This window comes from Leptonotus elevatus, chromosome 6 (assembly GCF_054856555.1).
Source record: "Leptonotus elevatus isolate MCC_2025b chromosome 6, RoL_Lele_1.0, whole genome shotgun sequence".
NCBI classification, from domain to species: Eukaryota; Metazoa; Chordata; class Actinopteri; order Syngnathiformes; family Syngnathidae; genus Leptonotus; species Leptonotus elevatus.
The window spans coordinates 22,974,702-22,995,869 of record NC_141244.1 but is presented as its reverse complement, the minus strand read 5'-3'; the positions used below and the strand labels follow the sequence as shown (position 1 = coordinate 22,995,869).

At 42.3% G+C, this 21,168-nt stretch overlaps 1 protein-coding gene across 1 annotated transcript in view; it reads left to right on the top strand.

The window, feature by feature from the left end:
• The first annotated feature begins 3,532 nt into the window (after nucleotides 1-3,532).
• Nucleotides 3,533-21,168, top strand: part of iglon5 (IgLON family member 5) — a 139,008-nt gene continuing 121,372 nt past the window's right edge. Inside the window, exon 1 of the mRNA XM_086078794.1 lies at nucleotides 3,533-4,002. Coding sequence (XP_085934920.1) covers nucleotides 3,942-4,002 — 61 coding nt within the window. The 5' untranslated portion in view covers nucleotides 3,533-3,941. The remainder of the gene's footprint in view (nucleotides 4,003-21,168) is intronic.

The following is a 21,168-nucleotide window of genomic DNA, read 5'->3' as shown; positions in this document are numbered from 1 at the left end:
TGAAACCAAGAGCTCAAATGAGTTTTATGAGTGCGGTTTGGGCAAATTAAAAAGGTATTCATGAGTGGGTAAGGACTTGCTTTGGGGACGGGAATTTGGAAGGTTGCAGACCTACTGTCCATGAGAAATCAGAAGATCCAAAGGACGCAAGGGCTAACATCCCCCCTTCTGACTTGAACCAAGGTGTAATATACCTGATTATTAAACACCTTGTCCTGAGGGTCTTTCCAAATCAACTCGCCACAGATGTGCTCACGGCTTACATTCCTACCTCAGACACCATTTTTCAGAGAACATCTTTGGAGTAGTAACCTCGACCAAGATGTGAAACGGGTTCCATTGAGTTGAAAAACCTGTTTTGGAACCCAGATTTAGGTTCCAGCACACCTTCGACCCTTGTGATGAGATAGACCATGTGGTGCATTCACACTGGCCTAATTGATTGGAACACAGGAACTGATGCTATTCGTTAGCCTGTCTGTAGCATTTTGTATTGTACGTTTGCCTTCCGATAGCTTAATACCAGGATTGGGAGGGTTACTTTTAAAATGTATTCCATTACAGTTACAGGTTACCTGCTAAAAAAATGTAGTTAGTATCGTAATCCAAGTACCATAATATTAAAATAATGTAACTTGGTTACTTTGGATTACTTTTGGATTACTCCAATACCGAGTATGCTCATGAAGACAAAATAAAAATAAATATCACCACAATATATATTCTATACAATATGCCCTTGGTGATAGGGACCCGGGCTGCCTACAAATAGAAAAAATCCTTGTGTAATTAAAAAGCATTTAGGCTATAGATTAATTGATTGATTGATTGATTGATGTCCATATGCTGTTTTCGAACTGTCACTGAAAGCATAGATAGATAGATAGTCATCCAATGAGGGTGCCGATGTGTGACATCAACTGCAAAATGAACTTTAACCCAAGTCACATTGTGACTGTAGGCTAGCGGGCTAGCTAGCAAGAAGCTACAGCGCGTAGCATGCCGCTGGACTCTCAGCTCAAACTTTCGCTCCGAGTAAGTTCCAGTGAATACCGGTCGCCATTTCCTCCTCCCGTCCGTGAAGCTTTTTCAAACTGCCCGCGTGTGGAGGACACGACTCGTCAGTTCGTTTGTCCCCACCTCCCCGACATGTAGCAACGGTCCCAGCGCAGGCGCGCACGCTCTCTCTCTCTCTCTTTCACTCTCTCTCTGTCTCTCTCTGTGTCATCGTAGAAATTGCAATCCCTCGAAGTAATCCCCATTTTTAATAAATGTACCTGTAATCTAATTACATGTTTTTTTTCCCTGTAACTGTATAATACAGTTAAAAAAAAATTGTAATCTGATTACATAGCTGTACATGTATTCCGTTACTCCCCAAGCCTGCTTAATACAAAATTGAGTTATAATTCTGGTTTAATTTGACAGTACCCGAGTGCCACTTTTTGTACTCTGCATGGGGTCAATTGACAAGTCCAACTCTGTCACGTCGTCTTTCGCTAACTCGCCCTCACCGCACAGTCCTCGTTTTGACTCCGCAGCTCTTTATAAAAGCTTTTTGGAATCTCATGTCTTGGTTCACTCAATTATAGAGCCATCAGCGTCACCATTTTGTGCAGAAATGACTTAAGAAATTTCATTTTTTTTGTTGTGAGAGGAAATTACTCAGGTCCCCCCTGGGACCTCTGCACTGTTCCAGTTGACAAAATCGCGTCCCCAGCAGGGACATCTGGAAGCCGCGCGTACACGTCATCTTGAACAGGACGCGCTTTATGTCGGGTGCCTCGGCATTGTCTGAGCACAAAAAGCGCCTTTGTGAAATATTCTGCTTCTTGTTTGACATGTCGCTAAAATGAGGAAATGCCCCCCTCACCGAAGCCCCCCCCCCCCCCACCCACCCATGCCTGTAGTGCTCCTGCGGGCTTGCTGCCACAGGAAGTGCTGCACAGCTCCCAGTAATTGTCTTGTTTTCTGAGGCAAAAAATGTAAATTTATGTCAGCACTTTGTCAAGTATTTCTGCTTTTATCCGTGAATGAACTTCACTCCAGAAATAGCGAAAGGTGAAAACTTTATTAATAACATTCCTGAGCAATGTTTCGAAAGTGTTTGGAAGATATAGGATGTGTAGAAAAGCAAGAACTGATATTACACAGGGTTGGTAACTGACTGGCACATTCTGGTAATTGTCTAGCACATTGCAATAAGTGCAAAGCCCATTTTGGTAACGGTCCTGCACATTCTGGTAACTGTCTAGCACATTTCGGTTAGTGGCTTATCCATTTGGTCACTGTCTTTCACGTTTTGGTAAGTGACTGGCACATTCTGGTAATTGTCTAGCACATTATGCTAAATGCCTTTGCCATTTTTGTGAATCTTGCCGTTTTGAAAACGGTCTAGAACATTACAGTAAGCACCGAGCCCATTTTGGTGAGTGTTGAGCCCGTCTGCATTACGGTAACACATTCGTGTAACTTTCTGGAAGATTTGGATGACTATCGCATTCTGGAAAATATTTAGCTAATTGAGTCTTAAGTCTAGCCTGTCCTGGTAACTGTCCAGCACGTTCCAGTAAGTTTCTAGCACATTTTGTGAACTGTCTAGCACAACCTAGTCCAGCTCATTTTGGTTGTTTAGTACCGTACATTTTGGTGGCTACATTCTGATAGAACACCAGTGTTATAAAAGTTTTTGGATTTTTCATATTAGTTTTAAGTTCATTTTGTCTTGTTTTTAAAATTCAATTAGTTTGTTTTTAGAGAAAGTTTTTTTTTTTGTTTATTTTGTCAAATGCTTTTTTTAAAGTTAGTTTTGTCCTCAAACTCATGCATATTATTGATAGAGGGGAAAATTAAGGATAGTTTTGCTATTAAGAGTTTTAGTTTTATTAATGTAAGATGTAGTTTCATTAAGTTCTTTAAAAAAAATATATGTTTTTTTTGTTAACGAATGTTTTTTTTGTGTTTTTATTTTATTTTAGTTTTAATATACCTTGCCTCGCATATTCTGGTTACTGTCGAGCACATTCTGGTAAGTCCATAAATCCATTCTGATGACTTTGTTTAAAAATATTTTAGTTTTGTGTGTGGTTTTTAATTGAATAGTTTGAAATTGCCCATTTTTATCATAACCAATGTGACCGCAGAATAGATACCCAGCCATTTATTTCGGGGGGGGGGGGGGGGGGGGTCTGGTGCAGCACCAGTCTTTTTTTGTGTAATATCAGTATGCTCATCATAGAGTAATCCATCTTTTGTTTGCATTGTTCCTCATCAAAAACTAAGCCCACCTGAGCCCACCTGACCCCCCCCCCCCCCCCCCCCCGTCCCCCTCCCTACTCCACTCCCTCCTCCTTGTGATCTGTTGGCACTGCAGCGCTACACACTTGCCTATAAATCACACAGCATTTTACCCCCACCATCCCAACGACTCGCGCACGCCCCCGATTGGCCAGGCGAAAAGCTCCTCTCCGATCCCAAGCCCCGCCTCCCCCTCGCACGCCCATTGGACGAGCCCCTCGCCGCGGAGCTGCCACTCAAGACGCCGGAGCTCCTTGTTGCGCGCCTGGCGTGCTCTGCTGCGGGGCTGAGAGGGGACGAGGCGCGCTGCATACCAACACACACTTCCACGGGAGTACCCAAGCACCTCCACCCGCTCTCACAGGCATCCACGCCAAGTTTTTTTTTGCAGAGAGAATCCCAAAGCGCGCCAAACTCCGATTGTGGAATATTTGTTTTTTTTTTTTGCCTTTGCTGACATTTTGCGAGCGTGATAAATCGCGCGTGGAGTCCTTGTGCGGCTGGAAAAGACGACAAGTGGACCCGACTGATGTTCGGCGCGTAGAAGACGCTCTTGTTTGCTTGACATTTCCAACGCAGGAATATTCCTTAAATCAACATAAACAGAACGAAGCGCATCGGTGGAATCCATCTCAACTCCCATCATGGGCTGCCCCCTCTTGTGGAACGTCTTGGCCGGCTTGGTCCTGGTGCTGTTGTGCAAAGGTAAGTTGATGAGATGTGCATTGATGGACCCACGCGTGTGCTTTGCTTTTCTGCATTTATGGAAGGATGCTGCGCGCCTGCTGCGTGTGCGTGTGTGCGTGCGTAATTCATCAGCGCGCAGCAAACGACTGAGTGCAACGAGTGGTGCATGTTAAAATGTTTACTCGGAACCAAAATAACAGACTAAGGAGGGGTGGGCTTTTCTGTACGTGACACGAATGACCGCCCATCTGTATGCATCATGCGTGCGTGCGTGCTGGCGCGCGCGCGTGTGCAGTGTAGTTGTAAAGGTGTCGCGGCCAATGCAGAGGAGTTGGTGTCACCTCTCAGAATCAACAAGGTCGACTGGGACAAAGGGTGACGCATGGTGACGAAGTGGACAGCAGGGGTCAAAGTTGAAGTGGGTGCCAGGGGAGGGGATCCAAGGTGATACCACCTGCAGAGGACGTTTTTTTTTCTTTGACACCACATCACTGTGAAGCTTATTAAGAGTTAGTGTTTTGCAATAAAAGATCAAGAGAAAAATAATGGTTTAAACTCATCAAGTGTAAAGGGGGAGGTCACATTGTGGGTTTCAGTTCTACTTACCTCCAGTAGGTGTCACTGGCGCGTGTTTTTGAATTGTATCAGCCAGGTAAACAAAACAAGAGGAAAAAAACATCTATGGATTTTACAGATTGCCAAAAACAATGCTCGTATCAATTTAGAGTGTATCACCCCTTTAGGATGTGATTGTAACATGCTTGTGTTTGTTTAGCACATTTCTAGTAACTGTCTAGCGCTTTGGTAAGTGTCTTGCACATTTCTACCTCATTCTGGCAACTGTACATTGTGTTTGTCTGGCACATACTGGTGACTGTCTAGCATATTTTGGTAACTAATCATTCCTGTAACTTTCTAACACATTTTTGGTTACTGTCTAGCACATTGTAATAAGTGTTTAGGAGAGTCTGGTGATTGCCAAGCGCACTCTGGTAACTGTCTAGTACTTTCTAGTAAGTGTCTAGCGCATCTGGTAACTGTCTAGAACATTGTACTAAGTGTCTTGCACATTCCGATGATTGTCTGGCACAAAGTTGTAAAGCAAATGTACTGAATCTTTCATGTAACTGTCAAGTTACATTCCTGTAGCTGACTAGTACATTATGCTTATTGTTTAAATTATCCTGGTAGGCTAAGTTTTAATCACATTTCAGAATATATCCAGCCTGTTCCATAGACTCTTAAAATCATGCTGGTAACTGTCTAGCAACTTCCGGTTACTTGCTAGCACATTTCTGTATCTATGTAGAGGATTCCATTGACTGTCGAGCATATTGTGGTTGCTGTCTAGCACGTTCAAATAACTGTCTTGCGCATTCATGTGTGGTAACCAATTGCAGTGACTGTCACGCATGTTACATGACAGGTCAAGTTTATTCTTGTGCCTGTCTAGGACATTCTGGTTATTGTCTAGGACAGCTCTCTGTGCAAATAATAATAATAATAATAATAACTTCAACATCAATGCAAAGTGCTTAAGCATTCATCCTAACATGCTTAGTGATCAATAAAGTTTGGAATCCATTAAAGCATTCTCCCCATCCGTCCTCACATCATCCCTGAGTGCTCTTGGCATGCTGTGGGATGTCCCCACGTTTATTAGTTTTGCAAGACGTACTCAGCATGCTCAGTAATTATGCTCACGCCCCCACATAACCCCCCACCCCCACCACCACCACCACCACCACCACACACTCCTACTTCATCTATGAACGCATGCAAAAAAAAAACTTCACACAAACACACACCTGCCGCAATTAGAACCACCTCCGCCCTGTGGGAAATCAGTATATAAATAAATTACCGCGACCCTTAATAACAGTAATTGATGTGTCAGTGCAATAAGACGGGGGGTTAACAACCTGCAGTATGACTCCCGCCTGACGGGGGCAGGAGTGAGTGGGAGGGGTGGTGCGGGGGCGGGGGGGGGCGACCGGTCATGCTTGACGGCGAGCAGACGGACGGCGCGGGAATGCGTGAAAAAACATGACCGACTCGGTGGCCGCGTGCGCACATGCAGGCGCACGCACGTTCCATTTCATCTGTGAAAGCTCCTGCAAAGGGACCAATCACCACTGGTTTCTTCGTATGACTGGAGATGCACTCTGGTCCTGCAAGCGTGTTGTTTGGGGGTAGGAGGGGGGAGGAATGTAAATAAATGATGCAGCAGTGCAACTATCTTGCGAAAGTGCACTCGCCACCAAGTATATACTGTTGGCTTGCTTATCTGCAAACATTGCCGGCAGATACCGTCTATTCAGGCAATTCCGAAGCCCAATTCCGGTTCCTGTCTACCACATACTGGTAACTGTCTAGTACATCCCGTTAACACTACCAACTAATTCTGGTAACTGTCTAGCACATTCTGGTAACTACCACATTCTGGTAACTGCATAACACTCTGGTAACTCTCGAGCTAGCACGTTACAAATGTGCTAGCTAATGTGATAGACAACTGTCTATCACATTCTGTTAATTGTCTAGTACATCCCGTTAACACTACCAACTAATTCTGGTAACTGTCTAGCACATTCTGGTAACTACCACATTCTGGTAACTGCATAACACTCTGGTAACTCTCGAGCTAGCACATTACGAATGTGCTAGCTAATGTGATAGACAACTGTCTATCACATTCTGTTAATTGTCTAGTACACTCCGTTAACTCTTTAACACGTACAGGTAACTGCATAGCACATTCATTCAGGTACCTGCCTATCGCAGTCTGCTGATTGTCTAGCACATTCCGGCAACATTAGAACATTTTGGTAACTGTCTAGCGCAGGCTGATATCGCTTCCAATATGTCCCGTTTATCAGCACTGAAGCTATTCCGGCAACTGTCTCACATTCTGTTAACTATCGATAAGCAATCCACAGAATGTACTAGAAGGTTATCATATTTCAGTAACTATATAGCACATTCTGGTAACTGTCTAGCGCAGGGTTCACCAATTCCGGTCCTTGAGGTCCAGAGTCCAGGTTTTAGATGTTTTCGCTTACCAACACACCTCATACTTAAGATCAGGATCGTTTTCAGACATACTGATGAGCTGATTATATGAATCAGGTGTGCTAGTGGGCGGAAACATCTAAAACCTGCAGGAATCTGGACCCCGAGGACCGGAATTGGTGAGCCCTGGTAGCACATCATTGTAACTCTCTAGCTAGCTCGCTCAAGGGGTCTACTCCATTTCGATAAGAGTCCAGCATATTCTGGTTACTGTCTAGCACATTTCGGTTGCAGTGATTGCACATTCTGATTTCTTAGACATTCTGTTTATCATTCTGACAACTGTGTAGCTCTTTTTTTTTTTTTTGGCACATTTTGGTTACCGTCTGACTCACCCACAAATATCACGCTTGATGCCCGGTAGAAGGGAGCGCACATGGCACGGCAAGGGTGAGAGCAGGTGGGGTCGATTTGTCACCTACCTCGTCCTTCTGATTTAAGCGGCATATGTGACTGTGAGCTCAACACCCCCCCCCCCCCCCCCCCCCTCACGCGTACACACATATCCATGCACATTCGCACCCGCTGGATCAAATGTGTTGGCGAGCAGAGGAAGAGGAGGGCCATGCCAGCGTCAACAGATGCCTGGTGTTGCTAATCTGGAAGCAGTTTTTTTCCTTCCCCTCTTTCTTCCTCCCTGCGAAATCCTCAGTTTGTCCTCCGTACTCGGCTCAGACAAATGCTTTTGCCCAATTGGCAGCTTTCATTTTTAGTGCGCCACCATCCCGAGTCAAGAGCCGCAGGGAGAAGGGTCGGAGGTTTAGCCAGCCTCGAGTGCGCTCAACATCCCAATGCTACCCCCCCCCCCACCCCCTTACTCCCACCCTCGGGTGCCGCTTTTCATTCCCATTCCTTTGGCTTGCCATGCTGCAGTGCCTCCGACATCTGCTTATTCCCTTTGCCGACGCCGCCGAGGCGACACCTTTGTATAAAAAAAATCCCTGCTGCGTTTTGACCTAAAACTAGAAGCCACGGGGAGCCATGATGGAAAAAATGATAAGAAAGCTCATTTATCACGTTGACAGTTTTACAAGGTGCCGTCGCGGGTCCTAGCATGGCTACGGAGCGAACGCCACCACTGCCGAGATTTCTCCATTTTAAGCGCTAATCAGTTTGAAATGAGTCCAGATGTTGCTGAGAACGAGTCAGACGCCCGTGACTCATCAAGCCTTAATATTTCGTGGAATCTGAATTTGATTAGGAGAAATGAATTCCAATGTGAAGCTACCACGTCTTCAGCGATTGAGCCAAGAGGACAGAACATGAGATGCGAAAGTGTGCTTTGCTTTTTTCTTTGGCTTTTTTTCAAATGTAATTTTGGTGATGACACCGGCTGGCAACGGTTTGCCGCCCCTGAATTCTAAAGGATTAACTCCACAAGTGTGCTTTGTGTTTGTTGTTTTTGTATGTAATGTCTGTAATATTGGAAAAGTTGATAACACATTCTGGTAACTGTAACTAACTATCTCCATTGGTCTGAAGATTCCGGTAACAGTTTAGCACATTCCAGTAATGGTTTAGCATATTCTAATAACTGTACAGCACATTCTGGTAACTGTTTAGCGTATTCTGTAACTATAGGACAATTTGTTTACTGTTCAACACATTCTGATAACTGTCCCGAGCGTGTTCCGTTAACCGTCTTGCGTGTTCGGGTGACTTTCGAGCACGTTCCGGTAACTGTCTAGCGCATTGGTGTCACAGGCTCGTGCACTCTGGTAAATGTGCAATACGTGTCTAGAGCATTTTGGCAACTCTTTAATCCATTCTGGTGACTGTCTAGTGCATTTTTTTGTCCCTGTCCAGTACAATCTGCTGTCCATAGCACGTTGTGGCAACTGTCTAGCATAATGCGATAAATGTCTCGCACCTTCAGATAACCGTTTAATCCATTCTAGTAACTATTGTGGCAATTTGGTGACTGTCTAGCGCGTACTGATAATTTTCCTATTCCCTGGTGACAAACGACTCCGGGCTATGTAAATGAATGTAGTGTTAGCATCTCTCCCATCTGCGCGACGACCGACATGCTTGGGTGGGTCGCCGTAAAAAAGGGCACCCCGTCACGACCCACACCCTTTCCTCAACGTCGGCGTTATAAACAACCATTAAAACTGCCATTTGTTTGCAGTTATAATTACCGTTATAATATACAGAGTGCAACGTAGTGGAACGCGCGAGGGGCTGTTATAGCGGTTAATTGCTAGTAGCTGTTCACGCCCCGGCTCCTTGCGCCAAGACCGACCCGAATGAGAAAAAGATGAATCCCAACCTAGTAAAAGTCTGAATGTTAAATCAATGTAAAGCCAATTGAAGCCAAGTCTGTTACATATAAACATGTCAGCGTGGCTATTAATAGCGCTCATCCAATAGCAATTATATGGAGACAATAAAATAAAGGCCAGGCAGCAGAGAGCCACTGGTGTGATCTTCCTCCTCCCGCCGACGCCTTTTTGTTGTCAGACAGACAGACACAGCGAGAGGGAGAGGAAGGCAATCGAGATTAGCGCGGGCGGTTGGTCCGCAGGGAGCCGCCAGGGATGAGGGTCCCGCTTCCCTCCCTGTCCTCATTACCACCAGACAAGGAAGTCGCCGGCAAAATCAATGGGAAAGGCTTAGGTGGTAATGCGGGCCGTGCCATTGCTTTTGTGCGGGGCTTTTTCTTCTTTTGTCTTGAAGTGAGTGTGTTTGGACTCGTGAGTGTCGGCCTATGACTCACTTTGTTTTATTTGGCCTGTAAAAAGCTGTAGTGCTTACTATCTAGGACATTATGGTAACTTTCTCGTCCATTCTGGGACACTGTCTAGCACACTCCGCTAACTCTCCAGTCCATTTCAGGAACTGTCTAGTACATACTGGTTACTGCGGGTGTCGGTGACGTTTTGGGAGTAAAATATGAGATCATTGTTGAAACCATTCTGGTAACTGTCTGGTATGTTTCAGTCACAGTCAAGCAAATGTATCCCAGATTTTGGGAAAATCTTGAGCATATTCTGACCAGTCAATTCCGGTAACAGTCTAGCACATTACAGTGATTTTTTATTTCTTTATTAAGCATATTCTAGTAATTGCCTACCACATTGTGGTCACCCCCCTGGCACATTAGGGTAACTTTCTTAGCATCATCTGGTTACTATCTAGCTCATTCCGCTAAGACAACCATGCTGTGGTGCGGACAGAGACCCACGATGGCGTCACATTCATCCGCCACTTTTGTCATAGCTCATGTGGCTTTAATTGCCAAGGGCATTGTTGCCATGACAACTTGGAGCAGGACAGCCTGTGGCGGGGTTCCTGAAAAAAAAAAAAAAAGAAGAGCAGCGCCTCAATGTTTATCGTCAACAAGACGCCAGCGGCGAATATAGACCGCTACTTTCTCTTCTATCCCCTTCTTTGTTTGCGGCTGTTTACACGGGTACAAGTAGCGAGCGCAACACATGCTAACCTAATGGCCTCGTGCTGCGCTAGGATTTTCAACCCGACTTGACTCCAACTAGGTGTCTGGAATATAAATAAAAAAGAGCGGGACAACAGATCAATACATATTTCAACAGCTTCTTGCAAAGCCAAGAGAGACGCACACAAAGAGAGACGGAAGGAGGGAGAAGAGTAATTGTGCTCCACACTCATTGTCGGGAGTGCACGGGAGATACAGGGATAATTGCGGCCCGGGCTTTAACAGATAGAGTGAGAGGGTGGAGAAGAAGCACTAACGAGCGGCGCATAGCAAACATGCTACGGAAGGCCCCCGCACCGTGGCATTTCATAATAGTGGCTGAATGCAGCACATTCTGGTAGCTGTCTAGCACATTGCGCTAATGGCTAGCACGCTCTAGTATCAGTAAAACACCTTCTGGTAAGTATTTTGTTCCTGTTACTGTTTGATGGCGAATCTCTAGTCCATTCCGGTAATTGTCTAGAACATTCCGGGACTGTCTTGTCTGGTCATGTAACAATTAGCCCCTTCCAATAAGAATCTCGAAACGGTTGTGGTTCGATCAGGGGATGTCGTTCATATTTGTCAACTGTGGGCATGTTAAGACTCTTTTGCGATTAAGGGCTATATGAATGAATTTTGACTTCAACACAATTTGGTAACTAGCGTATATTCCCGATTGGAACGTATATGCTACACTACAAAAAAAAGTTAATTTATCTCTAAAACCTCAATCTATATGTGTGACCTAGTAGTAACTGGATGGACTGGTGGTTGGGGCCCACATTTCTAAAACATTCTGGAACAGCCTTTTTCATTCTGGTAATGGTCTAGCACATTTTTGGCAACTGTCTTGTCCGTTCTGGTCGCTGTCTAGCACATTCTGCTCACTGGCTTTCACATTCTGTGAACTATTTACTCCTTTTTGGTAACGGTGTTGCACTTGTGTGTGAGACAGTTGCTATGCGGAATGGGAATAATTGCATCCCAGGCTTTAAAACATAGAGAGCAAAAGGGCGGAGAAGAAGCGATGCTAGTTGCCGCACTAACGAGCAGTGCATAACAAACATGGTATGAAGAGGCTGAGGCCCCCCACTCTGTTGCACTTCATAATAGTGCCTGTAAGACTCCACCCCCTTGCCACACACGCACACGCACGCACACACACACTACTTTACTTCCTGTTAGCTGTTGAGTGTACTTGGAGGTAAGGATAATGAGCGTGGGACAAAAAAAATGGTGCTGGGGCTGGCATGCAGAGATGGGTGGTAAAAAAAAAAAGAAGAAGGTGCGATAGAGGCAGGTGGTGGGAGGAAGAGCGAGCGACGCAACATGGCGTCTGATTGATTTTGCAGGCGTTAACGACGTTCAGGGTCACTGTGTGCTTTGGGGCCAAAGTCAATGTTAGCTGCGGTGGTTAGCATAGCGTTAGCATCTAACAATAGCATAGCGTTTTTTTGGACAAATAATTCAAGGTCATTCCTTGCCTTGGTGTTCTTGTTGATTTTTTTTTTTGGGTCACTTCACCCACGCCATTTTATTGTAGCTTCCTGTAAAGTCTTTTTTATGCATCTCGACTGTCGTAGCAGTCTATTCGGTGCTCTGGCAGCCTCAGAAAATTGCCTGCGCTGCTAACTAGAACGTTACACGTGGACATGACACATTGTCACCCGACACAGTTTTGTAGCTGTAATAAAACGTCCCTATTAATGTTGCGCCGTGAGTCTAGTCAGTGCTCGGGCAGCGGCTCTTTTAAAAATTTTTGATGAGATTGTACATCAAACCAAGGGCTCTTTTTGATTATAGCTGAAGATGCCACGGTGTCAGTTTGATCTTGATCTTGGCTTATCTTAGCTCCCACGTCAGGATAATGTACGATTATGTCGCTAGTCAGCACTTGAGCCACCTCGGCTGATCTTTTACAAAACTTGTACATCATTTTAGCTGCTAACTCTTCCACAGTGTTGTAACTAATAAAAATGTTCTCGTTCATGCTGTACTGGGATTCTAGTCGGAGGTCGGGCAGCCTTGAACTGATCTTGTTCAAACAGAGAACCAAATCGTATACATTGGGAGGGAAGCAAGGCCTTCTTTATATAAAGTTTTAGATGCTATAGTGCCTTTTTGTTGTCTGGCGTTTTTCCACATAAAGTATCAGTAAAATGTCAGATTACGTGTGTCATCTACTATAGTTTTGTGAGGATAATAAATTCTTCATGCTGCACCGTGCATCTAGTCGGCGCTCGGGCGGGCCCGTCTTTTACAGACTTTCAGTCCTTTTCTGAAGATGCCACGGTACCAGTTTTATTTTTTAATCATAGTTCCGATGTAAAGTTATCAGGACAATGCAGGATCCCGTCTTTAGGAGCAGTCTAGTCGTTGCTCGGGCAGCATCAGCTCCTCTATCACAACTTTGTCCAATGTCTTTATTGCTAACAAGTGAGGACTTAACTGACCTGTCATCTGCCGCAGTTTTGTGGCGGTAATAAAAAAGTTCACGCTGCTCTGTGATTCTAGTTGGCACTCGGGCAGCCAAGCTAAGGCAAACTTTCAGTTATTTTAGTATATTTATCATAGTTCCTACTTTAAGTGTCAGGAGATTGCAGGACCACGTTCGTCACGAGTCGCGGTCGAGTCGGCGCTCGAGCAGCCGAGCTTTCGCAAACGTGGTCTTTGCTACTAACAAGTGACACCGCTTGAAGGCAGTCTCATGCTCTTTTCTGGCTGTAATAAAATGTTCATGCTGCACAGTGAGTCTCATCGGCACTTGGGCATCCTCAGCTCACCCCCCCCCCCCAAAAAAAATAAAGTTTCTGAGCTATCAAAGCATGGGCTCCTCTGATTTTAGCTGAAGATGCCGCTGCGCCAATTTGATTTTGATCATAGTTCCTACAAAAAGGTGTCAGGACAGCACAGGATCATAGCCCTACTAGAGGTCTATTCGGCGCACGAGCAACTTCGGTTGCTCTTTTGTAAACTGTACTGCGAAACAAGGGCCCTTTGATATTAAATGGTTGCAAAAAGGCAGAAAAACAGTTGTAATTTTGTGACTTTAATCGAACATTCTTCTGCAATTCATGCTGTGCTGTGCGAGTCTATTCTCCCCTCGAATAACACAGACTGATCTTTTCACAAACTTTCAGAGCTTGCATATCAAAGCAAGCTCTTTTGATTTTTAAACGATGATGGAAAAGTCTTTTTTTTGTCATGAAACGCTCTTGACGTTTCCATTGGCTGCATTTAAACCTTAATAAAAAAAAATGTAAACAAAAAACAATCTGGATGCTAGTTGCGATTTATTTTTTATTTTTTATCAAACAATTGTGCCAGCTTGAGATAGTTCTTTTAATTGGCTTTGAGAGCAGACTCACGTCGCGCTATTGTTTTGTGATATTTTGCTAATTAGATCCCGGGTTGGATAGCGCTAAAAGCCCGTGCCGCTCTTTCCAGTGAAATTCCATTTGTGCTTTGACGCGGATCGCTCCGGGTTCCAAAACGTTATTCACGACACTCCGAGGACTGGAATGACTCGCAGTTTGCTGTAAAAACAACATCACAACATTGCACTTGTTGAGTCCTTGCTGGCTACGTTTTTAGCAATGACGCCAATTAAAACGCTTTAGCCCGAGCGTCCTTGGAGAGGTTGCTATTTACTATGTGTGGCAGCAGCGTTGGAAAGATGCAATAGCAATGCAACATGGCACCATGTCGCCCTTCTGAGGGGTTAGCAAACGTTAGCGAACGTGTCCGCATGACCTTTTACGCAGCTATCGGACCTGTGGTGCCGTTAAGGATTAATGAAGGTGTCAGCTAAGGGCAATTAGCTGCTTAATGTCAGGCAATGGTGTGTTAATACGGCATCTTTTTGCTGACTGTTCAATAATGTACGTAGCAAGGCCTGAAAGAAGTGCTCACGTTATTGACTTTGAATCCGGTTATGTAAAGTGCCATGTTGTTAAAAGGTCTTCAGGACGTAGCCTGTAATGCTAGCGTTAGCATTCTAAGAAACCTCAATAGCTAAGTTTAAAAGCAACAGCTTTAGTGCTATTAGCATGAACAGTAGCATTGTTGAAATTAGCAGCAGTAACATGAGTGCTAATAGCTTTAGCAGAGTTAACATTAACAATATTAACGTTCGTGCGTGTACATTTTGCAGTACTGGTGATTTGAACTATTTACATTAGTTTAACATTTTTCCACTTTTGTTAACAAGGGTATGAAAACCTAATTTTTTTTATTGTACATTTAGAACAGATATCAAATTTGTGATTAATCGTGAGCTAACTAGTGTAGTCATGTGATTAATTACCATTACAATTTTAATCATCTGACGCACCTAATTAAAAAAAATATGTTCTCCTTTTTTTATTATTTAAAAAAAGTAATTACATTTTTTATTAAACTTTTCTTTTCCTTTTTCTTTAAAAAAAAAAGAAAAGATTATTAAAAATTAGGGGCGTCAGGCGATTAATTTTTAATCATAATCAATCACATGACTTCACTAGTTAACTCACGATTATTCACCAATTTTATATCTGTTGTAAATGTACAATAAAAAAATAATTCAAAGTTTTTATACTCTTGTCAACAAAAGTGGGATTTTTTTTTAAACCAATAGTAATAGTTAAAATATTTTTTTTACGTCTATAGCCGTCAATGGCAGTGAATGAGTTAATTGCTGTTGACATTAGCGCGATAACTAATTGAGCATTATTAACATTAGTGGATTTATTTTAATGCTTGTTGCTTTATCGGTATTGACATTAATGTTAGCGGCAGTAACTTTAGTGCTGTTGACAAAACAAAAACAATACCTGCACCTCAACTATTGTTGGTGATGAAGTGTATGCATGGAACACCTAAATAATACAATAAAACCCTTGGTTACTTCTTTGGTCAATTGTGGGGGTATTAAGAGCAATTAGTGACGTTTAACTGCGTTTGTAGCACAAGCACTGTTGACATTAGCAGCCTTTAACGTTAGTACTAGAACATTTAGCACTCATTGGTATTAGCAACATTAACTTTGTCACCATTGACATTAGCATAAAAAACATTAGTGGCATTAATGCTAGTTCCAGTAACTTTAGCGCGAGCGCTGTTGATGTTGAGCACTTATTGACATTAGCGGAATTGACATTAGTGACATTAACATAAACGGCATTGATGTTTGTGGCAGTATTTGCCATGACATGAACATCAGCGTCAGTTTTGGTGCTTAGGAAGTTCATTAATTTGAGTGCATGTCAATCAGCAGCGTTCCCTTTGAAATTAGTGTCTTCAACATTAGCTGCATTAACGTTATTAGCGGTAACTTTAGCGTCATTGACATCGATGTTAGTGTTAATAACTTTAGCGCTATAGAAATTAGCCTTAATGTCAGTTGCTGCTAAATTAGCGGCTTTAACGTTAGTGTAAACTTAGCGCTCACTGACATTAATGGGATTTAAATTAGTGTCATTAACATTGACGTAAATAGTAACTTTGCCCCATTCACACTATTGTTACCATTAGCACTCGTGGTGCTATAGAAATTAAGACTTTATCATTAGCAGCATTAATATTGGCACCATAAAAATAACTGATATGGGATTGCAAAAGTGTGCACACCCTCTTTACTGGAATGTGGCTGTTTTCAGAATTGACCAGTCACATTCAAACTCATGCTAAATAGCAGTCAGCATACACCCGCCACCAATTAAAGATTGATTAACCCCCAAAATTTCAGATGTTCTAGTAGGCTTTTCCTGACTTTTTTTTTTGTGTGTGTTTGCTTTCTTGTAGAAGCCTGAATAATTTGCGCTAACACTGACTGTTTATAATTCCTCCCACCTCGTCCAAGGCCCCAGTTTTTCAGCTGAAGAAAAACTGCCTCAAAGCATAATGCTGCCATTTGCCATGCTTCATTGTAGGTATGGTGTTCTTTTAGTGATGAGCAGTGTTGTTTGCGCCAAACATACATTTTAGAATTATGGGCAAAAGTTCAATCTTGGACCGTAACAAAATCTCCTGAAGACATCTTGGGAAAATGTATGCCCTATGTTCCTATATTATGCTAATTTCATTAGCTTGTCTAGGGATTTTTGTATTGTTTTTTCATTTGTTGAAACAAGCGCACTTGACATTATTTTCAGATTTTTTATTTTTTATTATCTGTCAAACTGCTGCTTGACGTGGAGTTCTATGCAGCTATCGAGTGGTGGAGGGTCTGAAAGACACTCAACTCAAATCATTGCTTGCAAAATAAAGCAAAAATTCAGCCAAATGACAGCTCACAAAAAAAAAAAAGAAGCTTCACTTATAAGTCAAGGCACTGTTGCATAATAATCCAGGCGGATAAACAAGAATTGACCAGACTTAGCGTCCCTGATTAAGTGCTGGTTGTGGTCGCGGAGGAGGCGGGGGGGGGGGGGGGGGGGGGGGCTCCACCCTTGCATTGTTTACTTCATCAAGCCGGCCGACGGCCACTTAAGCTGGCACTTTTTTTTATTTTCTCCTCCCGCCTCTGACAAGCATAATCACAATTGATCTGTATTCCGGCGGGGGGAGGCGGCTCAATCAGACGTGACAAATGCGGGCAGACAATGCAGGTGTTTTCTTCATCAGGCCGACGCCGTCTATCCTCGCTTCAATCCATCACAATCAGGCCGTATTGACGCAACAGAGTTTCGATTAAGATTCTTTCTTTTTTTCTGCCCCGCCGAGCATTCCAAGATAAAAGTTTCCGCCTGGTCACAATAATATAAAAAAAAAGCCATTTTGCTAGTGCCATTGATTTGACATTAGTTATAATTGTTATACTCTTGACCTACAGGTTAATTTAAAAGGCCATCGTGTCATTATTGGCTCCACAGTCAATCATTTACACGCCATACCAATAGGGGGCAGCGTGTTATCTGAACTTTGACTTTCATGTGACAAAACAATCGCTGCGACAGCTGGTGGGACGAAAATGTGACTTTCTTGTAATATTCGGAGGTTATTACAGGAAAATATTGTCGTGTTTTTCCCCTCATAAAATTATGACTTGATTCCAGTTTTGTTTCGGCTTTACTTTTCATAATGTGTCAAATTACAGGGTAATCTATTTTACTAATATCCATGCATTCGTCTTCTATTCTGCTGATCCTCATTTTGTTATAAATATGCAATCATTTAAAATTATATTGATAGTTTTATTAATAGCAATAATACCAATATGACATTGTAATATTACTGTTTTATTAATGGAAAATTAAGGGGGTTTTGATTTGACTATTATATTTTTGGGGAGTTTGGATTTTATTCTCGTTATGTTTAATCTTTGATCTATTAATATTCCAAATTGTTCTAGTAATATTCTAATAAAAAAAAATCTTTACAAACATAAAACTCTCTCTCTCTCTCTATTTTTTAAATTAGAATAACATTTTCTTAAGAATATTATGGATGATTTTATTGTTATTATGTCTTTAGTTTCATTTCATATTATCCTAGCAATACACTAAGAATGAAAATATTTGCTGTTGGATAAAAAAAAAAATCGTATTACAACTTGACTTTCATCACTTTCCGTAATGATAATAATCCATATTATTGTGGTACCAATAAAAAAAAAGAAATAAAAAACAATCATTAAAAATACAACTTTGTCATACAAATATTCTTACTTGACAACAGAAACAATTTTTCTAGTTATATTGTTTCATATTGTATTTTATCACATATTATCCAATAATGAAAAAAAGTGACAAAATGGCATGTTTTTGTGCAATATATTTTTTAAATCATTATATTATAAGTTCATTCTCGTTACATTTTGTGTTTACCCGCATAACTCTACAATATTACACTCATAAAATTCAAGTCAAAGTTGTGCCGGGGCGCGTCGTTTATCAGCTTTTACGGTCTACCGACCGACGGGCGCGGCGGGATCGCAAATCGCGCGTAACGGGATAATATCCAGAATGACATGAAAATAATGCATATAAATCGACAGCGGCGGGACGGGCCTCGTGTTGATGAACAGTCTTTTGGAACAAGGTCAAATAAACAAAATCCGAGTCGGCGAGTGTAGAAAAGTGGGTTGCGGCCTTTGGGCGTGGCCGTTCCAGATGAGGATGGCGGAGACAAACGCGCACCATATGGCAGAGGGCCGCGCCTGTGCCGGCGCCCGCGCTTGCTTGTTTTATTTATTAGCCGTGCCACATTCATTTCATGCCTGCGTTCCTCCACCTGCATCTTTACTCGCCGATAATGAATTCTCGCAGGGCCCGAGCGAGGACAAAGAATCAATCAATAGAAGAGATTAACAAGTGATTAAGTCCATATTTGACTTTTGCACAAGTTTAAACTTTTTTATTGGGCGCATACTCGGCTTTTTAAAGCCCTAATATTCCTCTATGCAGATATTCCAGATTTAGAGAATTGCAAATTGATTTTGGTGTGAATTGCAGCTGCTAATCATGTCAAACATTTTGCCATCATAAAGACACGAATAATAATGGGATTTAGCAGGCTTGTTAGCGGTTTGTTGCAGGCCATCATGGATTTCTATGGTTTAGTTTTAATGGTTGACAAGTTTCGTTTCGGTTGTGAGTGTGTTTGACGTATGCTAACAAAAGAGAGCTAGTGGCTAATGCTAATTGTTTTAAGACTCCATTTTAGGGTGTATTTTAAATAGGTAAATGAGTGTTATGGCTTTGAAAGAATCCGAAGTATGCTACAAAAGAGCGGCTAATGCTAATGTGTCAACAATCAGGTTTCCATCCACACATTTTTATTTGAAATTTCAAGAAATGCGAAAATAAAACTGAATGGACACGCAAAAAAATTCGGGGAAAAAAAGGCCCAAAATTCGCCCAAAAGTTTTTACGAATAGGAAAATGCGAATTTTGGCTATGGAAACGGGTTTTGCGGATAAACGGCGACAAGGCCGGCTACGCGTCGAACGTTTTGGCCGCATATTACGTCACACGTACGTTTGTAGTCACAAAGCAATGGCGGACGATAAAGTAAGGTACGTTTGGGGGGGCGACGAAACAGAAATCTTTTTGGAATTAATTAAAGAAGCGAATATAAAAGATATAAGATAAGATATAAAGATAGCCTACGGTTTTATCAAGAATTACAAAAGCAAACTAATACGACAGTCGCTTCCTGCTCTTCTTCTTCTTTTATATCACCGGGTGGGGATCACATCTCTAATACGTGGCCGAGTCCCCTCTCAATATTCGCAAAAGAAGAACAGATGGAAACGGGCATAAGTCACATGTCCGTTTTGCGCATTTTCAGTAAATTCGCTTAAAGAATTCGAAACAAATTGGATGGAAACCTGACGATAGCCTTCCTCTCAGCACGTCTTCCAGTATAGGTAAATCTTTTGTAACTTAAAAAAATAATAATAATTAAACAGTGAAAGTGTATTCGAAGTATGCTAGAAAATGCCTTTGTGAGGTTGCCTATGCTTTAAAGGGAGCTAGCAGCTAGAGTTAGCGGTCATAGCTGTTGCCTTGCCTTATGGCATGTTTTTAGCAGTCCACATTATAGTTTTCTTTTTTGGAACAATGGTGAGTTTAATCAAAGTAAGCTAGAAAACGACATTCAGTAGTACGGTGTGATTTAATTAGAAAACTGGCAGCTCAGGCTAGCACAACATTTAGTATGCAGCAATTTAAAAAAGATTAGCAGATAAGGCGAGACCAATTTTAGCTTTCTTGTTTCCAAGTTTTTGGAAGCCTGTTTCGGTCTTTTTAACAATGCCGAGTGTATTTGAAGACCAGAAACGCCATTGCTTCGTTTTCTTGTGCTTTAACGAGAGTACAAGATTAGTACTCACCTTTTTCAGGTTTTAACCTGCTTGATACCCGATTTGTGAGGTTCTGCGGCGTTACTCCGATGGATAGAGTGTGGTTAATGGCGGTGTTAGTAACATATATAAACTCTCCAAAACTCCGTCACCAGAGACACAAGTGCACTGCAAGCTCCTGTTCTCAGTTCTCAAGTGAGCCACAAAACTGGAAAGCTAAAAGATTCATGCGTGTAGACTTTGGGTCATTAAAGAATAATCTGGAGAGAGGATCCTCATAATGAAATCCAATATTTATGAAATGGATCTTCACACCTGTTTGTTGATATATTCGCTCGGCGTTCGCCTCGTGCGGGATTTTCACGGCCACCCTGCTTAATTATGCTGCATTGGGGGACAGAATCGCATCGCAGTACTTGCAACAAGCGGAGATTCTTCCCGGATGAGGTCGGTGTCATCGTGAAACGTGGTTATTAAAGTGCAGGCAATAGATTAACAATTAACAATAGATGGCATGTTTTGTGCTAATGAATGTATTTTCGCCAAATTAAGTTTTTCCTTCCAAAATATACAGTAGAATATTGTTCAATGCTTGTATTGTGTTATTAGTGTAAATAACTGATATTTTTTGGGGTGGGGGGGATAGATTTATTTTCAGTAAATATTTAAGTGAGGTAAGGATTGAGCCCTGGGCTGAAATCGCAAAAATACATATTTTTTCTACCAAATTAATTTCATGCTGATTAGTGAAACTAGCTTTGACAAAGATGTCAAAAATAACTCTAAAATGGCCGCTTCAAACCAATAATGCCCAACTAATTGTTTTGTTTTTTAGGAACGGGTAGTTAAAGCTTTTTCTGTTTTGTTTCGTTTTTTGACATGCTTACCC